Source organism: Podarcis erhardii, assembly GCF_964252035.2.
Source record: "Podarcis erhardii genome assembly, chromosome: 3".
NCBI classification, from domain to species: domain Eukaryota; kingdom Metazoa; phylum Chordata; class Lepidosauria; order Squamata; family Lacertidae; genus Podarcis; species Podarcis erhardii.
In genome coordinates this window covers 83031501-83050060 of record NC_138507.1, presented here as the reverse complement: position 1 = coordinate 83050060, position 18560 = coordinate 83031501, and the positions used below count along the sequence as shown (strand labels likewise).

Here is an 18560-nt window from a genome sequence, read left to right as displayed (position 1 = left end):
TCATTAATCTGAACTTTTAATTTTAGCTATGATAAGTAAAAAAATAAAAAATAGCTACTACCATTGGATTTAAAGCTGCTAATGATAGAACATATACTCTTGGAGAGCATCTGTTTCATAGTTAACATGATATGGTTCAATAGAGTAAGACATTACTGAGCTATTGATTGAAACTGTCACAAACAACACTGCCAAAGGAATATACTTCTATCTAAAATATTGGTATCAAGTCTACAGAATGTATTATTTCTTACAACCAGTAAGTTTAAGACTCATGGCCTTAAGGCAGCTAATAATCAGTTTTTAGTTCTCTGATGGAATAAAGTCCATTATTTATCCACAGCATCACTTCTAAACCCACAATAATCCTTTCATTTTCTTTTTCAAATGATATAAATATTTGAGGCTCCAAATGTTTTTATCTCTCCCTGCAACAGGAGTGCAAACAGAACATACAGAACTAAGGCTGACAAAAGTAGCAGCACAGAACAAAGAAAACATACAGAACAGTATGCAGAATAGGATAATATATGTGTTCATTTTAAAAGCATACTAGCCAGTCTGGTCACAATCTGCTGGCCTAAGCTATTCTAAACAAACTGCAACTGAAGGATAGAACTGAATTACAACCCAGCATTTTTGTAAGCTCTTGGTTTAGCATAGGAGTGCCAGAATATTCTGCCAAAACTGAAATTACACCAAGTGTGAGATTTTCAGGAACATTCAGGGCCACTGTGCATGGAACACAGATGGCTAGATGAGGGTGAAGCTTAATCTGGACAATATGGCGGTACTATGTGTGAGGTAACCAAATGCCTTGCATGGAAATCTGCAATGAGCCTCAGGCAGGCCTGCATTCCCCCCGAAGGACATGTGCACAGTTTGGGAGTTCTGCAGGGCTCAAAAATAAAAGAAAGAGTTCAGGTAGCAAATGTTCTAGGAGTGCCTTTTAACAGCTGAGGTTGGTACACCAAGTGTGACCCTATCTCAACAGATGGAACATGCTTCAGTTACCCATGCTCTGGTGACATTCAGAATTGACTATTGTAAGGTGCTTTCCATGGGGCTGCCTTTAAATACAGTTCAGGAATTTATAAGGCTGCAAAATGTCTCTGTCTGGGTAATGGCAAGGGCCAAGTGGATGGAAGATATAACCAGCAATACTCGTTGCCAGTTTTCTGGCCCAGTTTTAAGTTATATTGACCTTTAAAGCTCTAAATGGTTTCCAAGGCCATGCTCTAGCTGTTCAGGCCCACAAGCAGTCATAAAAAACTTATTTACCATGGCCTTTTCATAACAAACTCAGTGTTGTCTATAGCAGAGTTTTCCCCAGCTCTACCTGGAAATGCCAAGGACTCAACCTGGCACTTTCTACATGCAAAGTTTTTAAGCATTCCTAAAGAAATAACACAACACTTTATAGTGTTAAATAAATTGTATTTGACTGTAGGCAATTCTGCAACACCCAAAATGTCAGACAACACAACCAAGTAACTTATATGTTAAGTATGCTATAATTAAGAAGGACTGAAATATATAAAAACTATAATTCCTATGAATTTTAAGTCTGTCACAGGCAAGGGGGGGTGCTATAAGCAAAGTTCTCATTCTGACTAACCGCCAGCATACTATAAACAGTAAATTCTCAAATGATCAGTTGATCATGATGTCACTGTGCCCTCTGGATCCAAGCAGGACTACACAGGGGGCAGGGGGGGATCATTTAAACACATCAAAATTCTGGCATTTTGCTCAATGATTTCTTCAAAATGATGCATGCCATCTTTAAATATAAAATATGTTTCAAGAAAGTTTGACTTCCTTAATTTGAACTAGATCCCACTTTGAAGTACATGTGTGGCCTCAGTATGGGCGTGCTAGGAAGAAATAACAGAAAGGACTGTATTCCTCATTGGAAATTTATATAATGTCCATGTATGTATGCTTATGCAAGCCAAACTCTGTAGTTCAGTCACAAGAACAATCCAATTTGTAAGAGGAGAAAAGAGTGCCTTTTTCCTTGGCTAAATGTTATAACTAGCTCTTTGACCGCAAATATTCCAAAAACTTTCAGAGAGATTCATCTACATGTCATCACAAATTTAAACCTGACAGCTAGGAACTTTAAAAGTATTTGAGAATCCCCCCCCCCCAAATCTTCCTTTAACAGGCAAATGTTAAAATACCTGTTCAACCAGTTTTAGTGTTATTCTGCAACAGGAATGTAAATAGTATGTTGTAAAGGCTCCCAAAAGCTGTTTTAATTCCTAGTGGACTCTAGATTTTAACTGCCAGATGTGAATAAACTGTCTTCCACATGTTAAATCTGACTTAAACATTTCAGGGATATAGACCTGGATATATCAGGTACCAGTGTTTGGCCAAAGACCTTTTGAACACACTTAAAAGAATTGACAATCCTTAGAAAATTAACAAATTTGTTAGCTTTTATGGACTATAGTCTATAGTCTACTTTATCAGATCCATGAAGTGTTATCCTGACTTCCTGTGTGTAGATAGATAAATACCATTTCCAGGCTGGATATTCAGACTGCCATGGAGTAATCAGTCTGATTCAGGAGGGTAAGGTTGAGAAAGCTATTAAAAGCAGCAGCCAACACTCCTACCCCCCATTATGTGTCCTGCTGATGGAAAGGGTAATTCTCCACCCTATCTTCCTAAATGATCTCAGTTCACATTAGTTTGATTCAAATTCTACCTTCCTTTTTCTCAATCAAGTGTCCACTCAAACCAGTCACTCCAAACTGCATCTTCCATACTCCCACCCCAAGATTAATGAGGCTGTACTTCCTTTTCTTACTCAATATGAAAGTGTCTGCAACTGCTGGTTGGTAGGTAAAACATGGCAGGGGGAAAGGAAAGGGCTGGTATAAAGAAAGCATTAAAATCTGCATTTTATAACAACCTTAAAATGGTGTGTGGCAGATGGTAGGGTTTAATTAGATTAGACTCTGCTAGGTACAAAACTGATTTCTGGATGCATCAAGAGCTCTAGTGTGGCTGCATTTCAAAATCTCTTTTGCACCTAGCAGAGTCTAATCTAATTAATTTATCCTACCATGGGCTGCACTCCAATGTAATTAGATTTGATTCAGTGCTGTTTTGATTCAGTGCAACCTGTTTTGCACATAGTAGACTCTGGTCTACATTCTGGAGCTCCTGACTTGTTCCCATTTCTGAACCTTTGAACTCCAGGTAACCCCAGAAGTAGTTTCTGGGTTAAAATCAACCTGACTGACCCTGGAGCCATGGTTTAGCATATTATATTTGGACACTTCCACTTCCAGTGAACTCTACCTTGTAAAGACTTGCTGAGGCTGAGAAGAGTTCTCTTTTTAATATTTTTTTGTTTCACACTGGAGAATACATTCTACATTGCTTTGCACCGCACTGCTATTTGTTATTTTGATATTGGTTGTTTTCATTGTTTTATTTTAAAATTTTAATTGTACACTATAGTTTTTTATAGGGACGTGGGTGGCGCTGTGGTCTAAACCACAGAGCCTAGGGCTTGCCGATCAGAAGGTTGGCGGTTTGAATCCCCGTGACAGGGTGAGCTCCTATTGCTCGGTCCCTGCTCTTGCCAACCTAGCAGTTCGAAAGCACGTCAAAGTGCAAGTAGATAAATAGTTACCGCTCCGGTGGGAAGGTACATGGTGTTTCCATGCACTGCTCTGGTTCTCCAGAAGCAGCTTAGTCATGCTGACCACATGACCCGGAAGCTGTACGCCAGCTTCCTCGGCCAGTAAAGCAAGATTAGTGCCGCAACCCCAGAGTCGTCCGCGACTGGACCTAATGGTCAGGGGTCCCTTTACCTTTTTATAGTTATTTTAATTATATTTTGTAACCTATCTAGGACCATTTGATGAAGGGCAGGCTATTATTGTTGTTGTTGTTGTTGTTGTTGTTGTTGTTGTTGTTGTTAACAACACGCCTCCTCCCTGCGTTTTAAGCACCAGCATAAAGAAAGGTAAGGTACAACTCTGGTTACCTTTTCAATTCTCACTACGCTTTATCTTGAAAATTGAAGCAGTCATAGCACTACTTCTTTGGCAATATCACTATTAAATAACCTTTTTTAAATACTTTTTTTTAATAATAAAAGCTTCTATCTGTTGGTACCTTAGTACAAGAACACTCTGCTCTCTTATCTACCATAAATGATCTGAAATTACACACCAGTAGTCTGCCCACCAATAAAGTTGCAGTGGGAAACCGTTCTCTTAGCACATTTAAGTTAAATTCTACCCAGTCATTCCTTTTCTATCACATGGACAGATACTGCCTTTGAAAAATAAAGAAATACTAAAGAACATATGCATGGCTTAACAGTTGTGAACTGCTTAAAATACTTGGGACATCTTTAAAGTAACAATAATAATCTAGATCAGTGTTTCCCAACTGATGTTCCATGGACCCAAGGAGGTCCACATAACCCATCCAGGGGGTCCGTGGCACCATTCACGTAACAAAAACTACCACAGAGATATCAGAATTTTCAAAAGTAGGGGGATCATAGCCTGGTTTTTGAAAAACAGGTTGTCCACGTTACTTAGCTAATTGGGAACCACTGCTCTAGATTATACTTTAGATGTCACAGTCCCAAGTACTTTCCCTTATTGTAGAACAGTTTTAGTAAGGAAGCAACACCAAGACAACTGCTCCCAATTCTAATTTTACACAACACCTTGATAAAGCTGCTATTTCAAAGAACAATCAGCATATACACAGCAAGTCCCCATGGCTGACAGCAGAATATTTCAATGGCAATTTCACATATGGCATTTTTTCTACTTGACAATATCCTGTGTATATATTCATTTCCTAAGCAGAACAAGTAATTATTTTTCTATATAGACACTAGTAAAGAAATTCCTGGTCTCTCTAGCTATACCATTATATTCACGTAGACAACATGCCATTTAACACTAGACAATTAAAGGTGCACTGGACAGCTTATACTACTAACATCTTTTAACCAGGCAGGAAAGACAGAGCAAAGCAAATAAATGTACGATCTTTCACAAACCTGAGAAAAAATAGAGTATTAAACATCAATATCAACTTGTCAACTGCTCAGACAACAGAACATATTTGACTAAGAACTTTAAAAATTAAAAACTCTGCACTTTTCAGGGTGCTGTTTAATTATTTCCCTACCACATTTGGGATGTTTTGGGTATTGTGCACAGAGCTATGAAAATCAAGATACCTCTACAGCAAACAAAAGAACATAAGTTTGCTCCACCTGTCTAAAAAAGCCCATGCGTATTTTACAACACTCTCAACATGCACTGCAACAGAAAACAAACCAAGCCACACCTTGGGCAGAATGCAATTGGGTGGATCATCTCTTTTCACAGGCTTGAAATATCCTTGGATTGGGAAAGGGAAGTTTTCCAGAGGCAACAAGGAACATATATGTAATTACAACAGACACTAGTAAGTAAACTCTGATCAATTTGCCTTTTCCCCACAATAAAAGTCACCTTCTTTATTCAGGATACACAACCAAGCAAAATATCCAAAAGTCATTATTCACGTACCACAACAGAAAAAAACTTTAAATCAGTGTATTCAATCACAAAACCAGAAACATCTCATTTGCCAACACTATTGCTCTAACATCTCCTTTCAACAAGCATGGGATACAAGATAAAAAATTACATATTAGGCCTTTAAGGTGATGTGCCAAAAATAATTACAAATCAAGTACTAGTGAATACAGACTTACCTTCAATTCTTTTTAAAGCTGACAGGCAAGTATCCCGGCTTGGAAACTCAAAGGGATTACTACAGGTCCTAATAGTATCACATTCGCATTTTCCATTGATTATATTGCAGCCTGTTATGAGGTTTTCATTGCAAGGCTCAAATCCAAGTAGCTGATCATCCCAGTTTTCATCTAAAAACCAAAATGAAACAACTATAATACCAGTAGGTCATTGATTTGTTTCATTTCATATATTTTGCCAAACACCTACACATCTAAATGAAAATATTAAATTCAGCTTTAGCAGGTACACTATGAAGTTCTGTACAGTTCACATTTCATGTTTGTATAACTTCATCACAATTTTTAAAAAAGTTGTGTGTGAACCTATAGCACTTCTATTCACCACAGAAGCTTCAGAACCACCTTATTCCCTCTTTCTCTTTTTAAAGGTGTTTCTAGCACCTGTAACAGAATAGAGAATATAAAATCCAGAGCATCCTACAGGCTCAGACAAGGCCCTTTATTTTCAAGTCATGACCTCAATTTTGAACAAACGACACTAACTTTCTAGAGGTTTAGACTACCCAACAAGTCCCAATTAGAGTCTCTGTGAAAGAAGTCTAAGCAATTTGGAATATTGGCAGCTTTTCATGAGAAAAATGTGTATATGTATGTATCTCCACTCAATTATGGACTCTGCCTACTCTTAAATCACTTTTTATCCAGCACCTGCATCAGTTTCCATAATGACTGCATACAAAATGGATCTGAAAATGGCATTGGTGTGTCAAGATTAGGACCCATGTATATGATCTCTTATCACATTGTATTTCCCTGCTTTTACTCCAAATCACTGACTGTTCACCACTAGAAACAAGTATACCTGGCAGATAAATGTGTTGCTCATAACTTATAGCTCTGTCTTCTGCAAAGTTTAACGATACAGTAGCTGCTATAGCACATGATGATACGCATTGACAGATCTCTGTCATCTCTTCAGTGGTGTAACTAGAAAGGGGCAAAAGAGGCATCTGTACTAGGTAAAAAAAGGATAAGTACTTTACAACGATGGGGTGGAAGTTTTCAACCCATAACTATTTTTTCCTATTTCCACTTTTAGAAATACAATTACATAAATGTAATTAGCAACATAATGAACAGAAGCCAAAGCTGTGGAACTGGATAGGATAAAATACTATTCCAATTTAAAACTGAAATTGCAATTAACTTCTTTATAGGTGACTATCCCTAGTTATCATATATTTAGTGTACAGTTGTTTGGATATCCTAAAATTAGGATATGTTTTTTCAGTATCTTCATTTACCACTGCTCTTCTGATTTAAATTAGGTAAAGCAGGTATATGTTACTGAGTTACTGCTACTGAGTTGTCATTAGAAATGGGAGAAAAAATAGACTAAGAAATGAGCCTACATGATTTGCACTTCTCTAAGTTTTGCAAGATATTCACCACAAGCAAAAATACAAAAATGTATACAGTAGGAAAAAATGCATAAAATGCATGTATTACTGAAAACAGACAAAAATGCATTTTAGTAGGGGAAATTGCTTTACAAAATAATCTATGTTTGGAGAAGTTCACTGATGAAATTTCATTAGGACTTTTTTAAAACAAACAAACAAACTGATGTGCAACTGCAGAAATTGACAGATTTACACATCCCTAGCTGACAAAACTTAAAATATTTAACAGAATTCCAATGGATTGGTTTAAATATAATATTTGATATATAAAGGTATTTCTAAACCTCACCCACAGCATATTTTAGTTCAACAACGTTTGGTTACTGGGGAGGGGGGGAATTACAACATAGGAGATGAAAAATTGAAAGTAGATTGATTTTCCAAGTACTGGGGGAGTAGCCACAGCTCAGCAGTAGAGAATCCCTCTTGAATGCAAAATAATAATACAATATAATTTTATTATTTATACCCCCCCATCTGTCTGGGTTTCCAAAGAAGGACCAAAGTTCAATCCCCAGCATTTCCAGGGTGATTCTTGTCTGAAACCCTGGAGAGCCTCTGCCAGTTAGTTGAGGGGATTGTGGACAATACTGAGCTTGATGGACCAGTTTGCCTGACTTGACATAATGCAGCTAGCCTCTAATGTTCCCAGGTTAATTAGATTTCCATTTATGGCAGCTGAAAACTGTCCAGAAAACCTACTGGTCATGTTTGTATGTGGAAGTGCTAAGGATGTGAATGGAAGATGCTACTACGAGGCAATGGAGGGCAGCAGAGTTATTTTGGTGGGTGGCTTATATTAGTTTATATGTGGAATTTTCATTCATGTTAATTATGCTACTTTAAATGTAAATATTTTGTTATATTTTGTATTTGATTTTCGTTTGTACTTTTTTGCTTTTGATATCCTGCAATGTTATATTTAATGTTTTAAGATTAACTGTGAACCATTCATAATAATGTAATATAATATAGTAATAATTTATTATTTATGCCCCGCCCATCTGGCTGAGTTTCCCCAGCCACTCTGGGCGGCTCCCAATCAAATGTTAAAAACAGTACAGCATTAAATATTAAAAACATTCAGCATTTATTTTCAGAAATGTAAAGCTATATGTGAACTATTTAAAAAACAGTTGTTTTAATAAACACTTCCTATAGGAGTCAGTATTAGGGGTTACCACCTTCTTTATACTTTTAAATTCTTTAAGTGTTCCATATGATTTTGAAGTGTTTTCAATCATATATAGTATGGGGCATAGAAATAACTAGTTATGGCATAACTTCCATATTCCCCTGTTCAATGAGACACTGAACTTTTACCCCACAATGCAAAACTTTACTTTGCACTATTGACAAGCAATGAGGTAATAACTCATTTCCCATTGTCTGAGGTAAGTCAATAAATCTGGCTTACAAATAGACCATTTAGCTATGAAGCATGCAGTGGACATGTGGGGCTATATAAACTCACAAGTTCACTTTACTTATTGAATATTTACATAGATTACAAGTATTACGAATAAAAATATTACACCAGCTGCATGTAAGATAATTGGATATATAAATACATACAGAACACTAATCTTTAAAAAGTATGTATATTATTCATTATTTGTAAAACATGTATGTATATTATTTCATTACTTTATTCCAAAACACAGCAATATAAAAACCCTATTAGAATAGGAACATAAAAAAGGAACATAAAGTATTTGAGAGGACCTGCCCCCCCCCCAATTTGATGGGCATTGCCATTCAAATGGTGTGTGTGCATGTCATCTTGTGATTATGTGGGGTGGGTCTTACCTGGTCCCCTCCCCAGTATTTTATTCAAGTTGGCACCCCTGCTGCTGACAGGAGCAAGACCTTGTCAGCATGTAACACCAGTGGGTGGCACCTACACTTTGGAACTCCCTGCCTATTGATATCAAGCAGACACCATCAATGTAGCTTTAAGCTCCTGCTAAAAACATTCTTGTTCGGACAGATGCTTAGGAATTTGAGGTGACTTTAATCTGTTTTAGTATTTTAACTTTTTCATGTTTTAAATTGGATGACAATTTTTTATCCTAGTCCCTCCTTTATCACAGCCCTAAGTTCAATTAACCCCCATGTTTCCACATTTCCCATAGCTTCCTATCTCCTAATGATTCTCTCCTTTTGCACTCAATATTATAAAAAAAAACAAAACCAAACAGTGAGGTGACAATCCTGGATGAGCATGCTCTTCCAGTTTTTTAAAATGGCAAAGTGATAGGGTCTGAGTTACTAACTATTAAGTTCCTCCAAGCGTTACCAAAGGGTGCTATTTTATTTTACAGAAACACCTTTGTTCAATTTTTTAACTCTTAAATTTCAACAGTATCTTTAGACATTCAAACATACAAGCAAAATAAAACGTTTTATATTAGGAAATGCCAACTCTTCTAAAGTTTATTGACTGAGCATTTTCAACATAATTCTGGGTTTCTTGCCTGACCGTTGAAAATGTAACAGAATATTTTAAACTGATCATTTGCTTTTAATATGATTTCATAACAAACAGAATACAAGGCATTATATTCATTTTTATTATGGTGCTTCTACCTACTCATGAAAGTTTTAGACTTTCCCAATTAGATGGTATTTTCTCATTTCCTGAATTAAATTGGAGTGGTTATGTTTAATTTTATTATTTTTTATATTTTGCTGGAAGCTGCCCAGAGTAGCTGGGAAAACCCAGCCAGGTGGGTGGGGTATAATCAATAAGTTTTTATCATTATTATTATTGGGGGGTTTTTCCCAGATCCTAGGTAATCTAGATTCCGAAATATCTACTTGGAGTTCCTCTCCATAGAATTTGGTATCTTTTCCCATTACAGTCATACCTCAGGTTGCGAACGTGATCCCTGTGGGAGGCATGCTCGCAACCCGCAGCAACGCATGCACGTGATGCAATTCGGCGCGCATGCACAAAGCGTGATTTAGCACTTCTGCGCATGCGCGAGTGCCAAAACCCGGAAGTAACCCATTCCGGTCCGTAACCCGAAGCACGCAACCCACAGCGTTCACAACCCAATGATAACCAAACCATTCTAATTTTGCAGCTTTATCTTACATTCCAAGATATAAATGTACTTAAATATCAAGTATGTTTAAGTCTGGCTTTATTTCCTCTGGGTCTCTCAAAACTGGGACTATAGCAGCTGCATGAAGATTGACTTAAGTAATTACCTCCTGCTTTTTGCCCAACAATTCCTGGATGTGTTCCAACAGACTCTGCAATGTTAAATAACAATGGTGACAGTGAGCACCCTTGACAAGTGCCACTCTGAAATTTAGAATTTTTCCAATTTTACATTATTCACAAATATTGAGGCTGTTGGATGGCATATATCAATTGAGCAATAAAAAGAAAACTATTCCCAATCTTTTTTACAGAAACTGTAATTGATACCTCCATTCTACTCTATCAAACTCCTTTTTAGCATTTATAAATAACAACCCATATGGAATCTTTGTTTTGTATCATTAGGTGCCATTTTACCATTCTTAGGAAACGCCACTTGATCAGCCTTGATATATTTGCCTTTAAATATATTCAATCTTTCCACCAAAATATTGTTCTAAAAGTTGAAGCCCTAATTGAGTAAGGCAATGAATGGGTGGCTGGCAGAACTTCTGTTTCTAAAAAGACTACAGAATCTTGGATGAGTATCAAGTATCATTCATTTCAGGGTGTATACAACAAAAACGTCCAAAAGCGTCAATTTTATTCATTATATCTCATCAGTATAACTGTATAATACATGTTTCAGGGAATTAACACCCTTCAGGCTATATTAGAGAATAAAAGAAAAAGAAAAATAATCAAAGTCTAGTTCAAGTCAAAACCACACTTTTACAGTTCAATTCATACAGTATAGCACAATGTAGATCGCTCCATTAAGCTTCAGTTAGGACTCATGTCCAGAATGTACTCTTCAAAAAGCCATCCAGTTATCCTAAATCTGTTGTTCATAGCACCATATCATATTCTGCTACCAGGAAATTGATAGGGTCACTAAGGTAATTTTCCTACTGGGGTAACCTGTTCACTATTTTCTCCACCATTACTTTTACTTATAAACAAGGTTGAGCACACACAACAACAGAAAGTGGAAAAAGAACAAGTTTAACTTAAAGCATAAAGGAAAGGAACAAATCAAATGGGTGTAGCCATGCAGGTACTATTCTTTCATAATTTCTGAAAAGATGAGGCCTCCTAGTAAAGCAACACAGAAAGAGATGATCAGCCAAAAGTAACTGATATAAAAATTAAAAATCTCTTTAAAAATATGTTTCAAAATATCACAATATTTTCAAAGTGCACTAAACGTAATACTACAGGCATTAGCCAATAAATACCCCCAACCCCCAGAATACAATGACCATGCTTCATGGAAGGAAAATTGCACCCAGCAGTTCAGTTAAGCAGGCTACCTGCTTAAAAAAACAGCAGTATGACCATTACTTCTTGCTGACGCAACATCTCAAAAATCAAATAAGTAACTGGTATGCATTCTCATCATAAATCAAACATCTGAAAAGGCCCTCTGGTTTAAAATCTGTCAGACAAATATTTGAAGCCATGTAAAAATTCATTAAATTCTCACAGCTTTTACTGCTAATGTAATATTTTTTTCTGGCTAGCAACAAAGGAAATTAAAAACAATATATATCTCTAGTATATCTTCATATGGAAATTGTTCCTTTAAAATGCAGATAGAATGATGGAAACTTAAATGATTACTGCTAGTCCTCAATACAGTGAGACTGATAGCTTTAATTATAGGATAAGTAATATATTTGTACTAGTATAACAGGACAAGAAAATTCAAGTTAATTCAAGAGGGAATATATGTAATACACATGAGATCACTCTTAGAGCTAGTGTGAGTCAGTAAAAAGCCACAATAGTATTTCTGTTTGTAAACATACTTCTCCACACTTTGCTATGTAACTGCTTCAGGTGTATCTCCACATACAAAATATTAGGAACAAAAGCTAATTAACTATAGTCTCTCTATTGAAATACTCATGACAATGAAGCCAGAGATGAGGAAACTAGTGATATGGAAACTGGTTGCTAAAGCTGAATCAGTGGTCAATCCTGATTACATGTGATGGAGTAAATGTGACACTAAATGGAATTCTGGAAATGTCCAACATCAAGAAGCAATCCCTGATAGCTAAAATAATAGGATCCAACACTTATTATATTGTCAGTTCTTTTTTGGAACTGTGTCTGTCAGGACTAGAAAAAGCATTCATAGTTACCAGGATAAATATTTTGGATGCCAACCTCAAGTTTTTCAAGCAAACGAGACAGTGTTAAATTTCTTAGAAACCTAGCTTAACAATGTCACTGAGGTCTTCACTGAGGGACCCCTGACCATCAGGTCTAGTCGTGGCCGACTCTGGGGTTGTGGCGCTCATCTCGCTTTATTGGCCAAGGGAGCCGGCGTACAGCTTCTGGGTCATGTGGCCAGCATGACTAAGCTGCTTCTGGTGAACCAGAGAGCGCACGGAAACGCCGTTTACCTATTTATCTACTTGCAATTTGACATGCTTTTGAACTGCTAGGTTGGCAGGAGCAGGGACCGAGCAACGGGAGCTCACCCAGTTGCAGGAATTCGAACCGCCGACCTTCTGATTGGCAAGTCCTAAGCTGTGTGGTTTAACCCACAGCGCCACCCGCATCCCTTCTCAGTTCTATACAAGTCAGATATTTGGGGGGCAAATGTATTATACGCTTAACAGATGAGATGACTAAATTACTTCCAGTTACTTGCACTGGTTCCATTAATTTGAATGGGAACCATGGTTTCACAGTGATCTCAAAGTGCAACTACTGTAACTTGGTATGGATCCAACTGGATATCATCAAATTATTGGGAATAGAATAACACATTTCCCAATGTATTTTAAAACACTGATATATAATAATGCAGTATATTAGTAATGAAATGAGAATATATTAGCGAACTGAGATGAAGAATTTAACTTGCTTACTGATCAAAACGGAATAAATCCTTACAGAATTTTACATCAGAACTTCAATTCACACTAATACAGCAAAAACTGATTTCAAGCATAGCATATGCTCTCTCCCCTCTTCCAAGGACTCTAAATACTGCAGAGGAACCCAATAATGAGTTAGATTACATAATGGAAACCTATAAATTAGAGTTGGATCCAAGTTGCTAGCCGCAAACGTGATCACTCTTGGCCCCTAAGTTTGCAGGGTAAATGTGAATACATAATTTTAATAGTTGATACCCCATTCAAAATAGAAATCCATACAGCTGATCAAAAGTCCAGCCTATTAATCTGCCTGAACCAACAGCTTGGCTCTTGGCTCCTCCCCTTTCACTCATTAGATCTCATTAACAAGTTCTGTAAATAGCCACATGTCTGCTCTCCTATGCCAAGTAAGCATCATCCTTGGAAGATCAAGGCAGGAAACCTTTGTAAGCTGGAGAAGTAATGATACAGTGGTACCTCTGGTTAAGTACTTCATTCGTTCCGGAGGTCCGTTCTTAACCTGAAACTGTTCTTAACCTGAAGCACCACTTTAGCTAATGGGGCCTCCCGCCGCCACCACACGATTTCTGTTCTCATCCTGAAGCAAAGTTCTTAACCCAAGGTACTATTTTTGGGTTAGTGGAGTCTGTAACCTGAAGCGTATGTAACCTGAAGTGTATGTAACCCAAGGTACCACTGTATTAGAAATTATTACTGGAGGGAAATGTAACAGTAATCTTTTGTGGACAAGTAACTTTGTGGATTTGTTTCCAATACTGGTCAGTGAGCAAAAAATGGTTATTATAGGGATTTGTGATAAGATGCGCTAGCAATAAACCTACATTTGTAGACTTATTTGCAAGGCTGCATGGTCAGTCAGTCACACTCCAATTCACAGAGGGTGGAGAGACAGAGACAACAAGGCTTTATGTTTCAGCAAGTTTCAAGCAACTGAATTCTTCCCTTCCAGAATTCAGACCAGAACTCTTTTACTTCAGCTATTAATTTCCACAAATTAAGAACATTTAGGATTGCAATCTTATACATGTTTACCTGGGAGTAAGTCTTCAATGGGCAGTCATTGTGGAGGTGTGCCACTGTACACATGGCTGCCCAGCAGTGTTGCTGCTGTGTTGACTGGGGGAATGAGGGAGGAGCAAGGCAGTGATGTGATGCAGGTCAAGCAACAGAAGCACTGAACTGGTTCCCCCACTGCACCTGCACCATGCCGAACTCCCCATAACTTCACCCCTCTTCCTCTCAGTAAGCAAAGTGATACTGTTGATAGGTCAGGTGTGCTGCAGTGGAGCTCCACACTGGTTGCCCTCACTTACTGCTGAGTAAACATGTACAAGATTGTATTGTTAAAGACAAAAAAGTTATATCCTGTAACTAAACAAATGACAGTTTAACCCACACATTTATTATCCTCTTTTATTATTTATCTTGCATAGCTAATATTTCATACTGCAACTTAAACAAGGCAGGGGATTGTGTCATTTAAATAGTGCCCAGTCTCCTACATTTGCCTGCCCTTAAATGATACCCCAAAATCTGCTGTCTGAGGCAGGCTGCTTTCTTCTAATTAAAATGGCTAGCCCTGCACCTTGTATGTTAAGTATTATACCAAGTAATTAGTATTTGCTTTGATACCTGAAGAACACTGAGCAAATATTAGCAAAATGCCAGTCATTGGCTAGTATTCTGGCTAGTATTCTGCAAGCATCTTCAAGAGATGCTTCCCTGCAAAAAAATACATATACTTTCCAGTGGTTTGGGCCAACCATTGTAAGGGATAGGGAGCATGCTTTGTCCCCCATAAAACACTATTTGTAAATAAAGCACTTACTTTTTTCCTGTATGAAGGCATGTCAGACACAAGTTTCATAGATAAAAAGAAAAGGCACATTATCAAGCTAAGGCACAATCTTTCTATGTCCCAGACATTAAGAGTCAAGTATAGTGGTACGTCAAGTTAAGAAGTCAATTCGTTCTGGAGGTCCGTTCTTAACCTGAAACTGTTCTTAACCTGAGGTACCACTTTAGCTAATGGGGCCTCCCACTGCCGCGCGATTTCTGTTCTCATCCTGAAGCAAAGTTCTTAACCCAAGGTACTATTTCTGGGTTAGCGGAGTCTGTAACCTGAAGTGTTTGTAACCCAAGGTACCACTGTATGTCTTTTCCTCTGCAGTGTCCCTTTCTGCATTTTCCTTCTTGTTCACACAACAGCAAAACAAAAAGTTTGGGACTCTTGTTTTAGTATATTGGGACTACTGTGTGGCTGAAATGACAAGCCATGGCTAATTGAGCATAATCCGGGCTTGCTTGTATGTCCAATTCTAACCAGTTTCATTAACCATGGTTAGCACCAACAATTCAAACTATGGTTTGAGAGTACCTGCTTCTGCTAAGCTTACTTTATTTTCAAAAAATTTTTTGCTCAAATTTGAAAGTATCTGAGCAGTGTACTTAACACTAAAAATAACAGTTGAAAACAACAGTACATCAGCAGATGCACCAGCAGCCAGTAATTAAAAATTCAGTCAGAAAAGGCAAGTAAATAAAAAGTTCATAAGCATGCATTTGAAAGAATATATAAAAGGGTGACAACACTGAAAGCAAATATTAGGAACTCTCAGTAGCACTGGGGGTAAGCTATGCAATGGGTAGGCAGGGGAGAGATGGTCTCTCAGGTAGCCTGGTGCCAAGATGCTTAGGAGTTTCTAAGCAAGTAACAATGTCACACTGAATCTGGCCTGGTAGCATATTGGTAGCCAGTGCAGTTGTGTCAACAAAACGTTTAATACATGGATGATAGTTGGCTCTTGATAGTAATCAGTCTTGATATTATCAGTACATGGATCACTGTGGTCAGATCATCCCTGTCCAGCAATGGCTGTAGCTGCTGTACCAGCCAAACCTGATAGAAAGTACTCCTAGCCTCTGAAGCCAAAGATGAATAAATGAGAAGGCCCCAAAGATGAACCTGCTCTTTCAAAAAGAGTGTGACCAGTAAATGTCTCACTTCCTGGACACAAGAACCAAACACCCAAAGGGCCTCTATCTGCCAGGATTCAATACAGTGGTGCCCCGCAAGACGAACGCCTCGCAAGACGGAAAACCCGCTAGACGAAAGGGTTTTCCGTTTTGGAGGCGCTTCGCAAAACGAATTTCCCTATGGGCTTGCTTCGCAAGACGAAAATGTCTTGTGAGTTCCTGCGGGGGTTTTTCCCTTTTCCCCCCCTTTTCCTAAGCCCTAAGCCGCTTATCAGCTGATCCGCTGATAAGCCACTTATCAGCTGATCCGCTAAAAGCCGCTAAACCGCTAATAGCGCTAATCCGCTAAACTGTCAATGGGCTTGCTTCGCAAGACGAAAAAACCGCTATACGAAGAGCCTCACGGAACGGATTAATTTCGTCTTGCGAGGCACCACTGTATTGGTTTATTGTCCCTCTTGTACACCACATCCAGAGTACAGCTCAAGCCTTCTGAATCACAGAGAAATAGAGCAAAGTGTCATCAGCATAATTAAGACATTGCACTCCAATTGACTGCTCCCAATGATTTCATGTAGATTTTAAACAGTATTGGGGGTAATGTGCCTGGGGTGGGTGGGGGAGAGAGAGAGAGAGAGAGAGAGAGAGAGAGAGAGAGAACTACTCTCTGGAACCAGTCCTACAATTAGTAGCAGAATCTCTAAAGAATAGTGCCTCCAATCCCCAGTCCAAAAAACCAATCCAGGAGCATACCATGGTTGATCACATCAAAAGCTACTGATCTCACATTGACACCAGATTGTGCAACTGCAACAACATAATCATATATATTATATATATTAAGCTTTCTGCATTTTATTCAAGTTGGTTTTAATTTCTGTAAGCCACCTTGAGTCCCAATTCTGGGGGAAAGGCGGGATATAAATATTATTATTATAATAATGCACAAGAAAGCAGCAATTAGAACCTCCAGATGAAGAGGATGTAAAAGGCTAAGCCTGAACATCTCAGTCTGGTTGACTACTCAAATATCAAAACGGTTCAGAATATTGCAAGCAATATTCACATAGAAGCAGCACACAGAAGCTTAAACCAGACACACTTCATAGCAAACAGATTTGCCTGAACAGGCTACCACATAATCCTGCCACTTTTGTTTTTTAAAAATGATACTGCTATTCTTGAGCAAAACTGTAGCAACAGTCAGTTGCAGTACCAAACTGCAGTCAGAGTTACAAAACGTTTAATGGAGTTAACTTACTAAATCCATACATCTTTTACATCCCGGAGTACTTCTTTGGAAATCAGTTTATTTATGATAAAGGTGCTGCATACCAATATAGGCTTTGAAGTCTAACAAGAAAAACATGCCAAGGTGTCAAAGGTAAGACTGAAGGCATTTTCAACAAACTTTACAGTACTCCTATCTTCCATGAAAGTATTTATTATGGTAGTAAACTAGGAATCGCCAATATTTTGCAGTATTTCAATCAACTGCCCTTTCCTGGATTGTTTGAGGAAAGTAATGAGAAAATGATATTAAAATGACAGATCAGTGTGGAGAATCTTTTGCAGCCCAAGTACTGCATTCCCTTATGGGGTTGGGTGGGACCAGAGGCAAAAAGTGGGTGGAGCAACAGACTTTACTTTTACCTTTTTTGTTAGCTTACATTCCAGTCACACAAAATTCAGAGAGCTCAGCACACACACATCCGTCCAGGCAAGCAAGAGGCATTAACATAGTTAAGTGCTGTTGCTTGGCTGGAATGTATCCTTGAGGAGAGAACAGAACAGGGACAATGAGGAGTATGTTTTGGGGAAAGTCCTACAGAAGAGAGACCTGAAGTTCCGTTCCTGTTATAAATACTGCTTTTGTGACGGTACAAAGTTGATCACAAACATCTCCTACAAAAACTAACATAATTCATTAACTGTAAACTAGAACTCATTTACAACCAATGAAGCTAAATGTTTGAAGATTCATGACAGATAAAAGTAGGCACGATTTCCGGCGTCTGAGCATGCGCAGAAGCGATTTCTGGTGTTGTGCTGCGCTGGCCCGGCCCATGCCTGGTAAGCCTTGCCGACCCCTGGACTAGACAAATTCATAGAAGAGGGTTATGGCAAGTTCCTTGCTAGGATTGCTGTGCTCTGCCTCCACAGTTGGAGGAAGCAATGCTTCTGAATACCTACCACAGGAGGGGAGAGTGCTCTTGTGCTCAAATCCCACTTGCAGGTTTCCCACAGGCATCTGGCTAGCCACTGTCAGAACAAGACGCTGGACTAGATGGGCC

At 38.3% G+C, this 18560-nt stretch overlaps 1 protein-coding gene across 2 annotated transcripts in view; it reads right to left on the bottom strand.

Annotated features, from left to right (window-relative positions):
* The window catches only part of CRIM1 (cysteine rich transmembrane BMP regulator 1), a 130046-nt gene that overhangs the window by 106495 nt on the left and 4991 nt on the right, over positions 1–18560 (bottom strand). Inside the window, exon 2 of one of the 2 annotated variants that reach the window (XM_081857659.1) lies at positions 5756–5926. The exons of the other annotated variant lie outside the window; for it this stretch is intronic. Within the exon in view, the coding sequence (XP_081713785.1) occupies positions 5756–5926 (171 nt within the window). The remainder of the gene's footprint in view (positions 1–5755; positions 5927–18560) is intronic. 2 annotated transcript variants of the gene reach the window in all.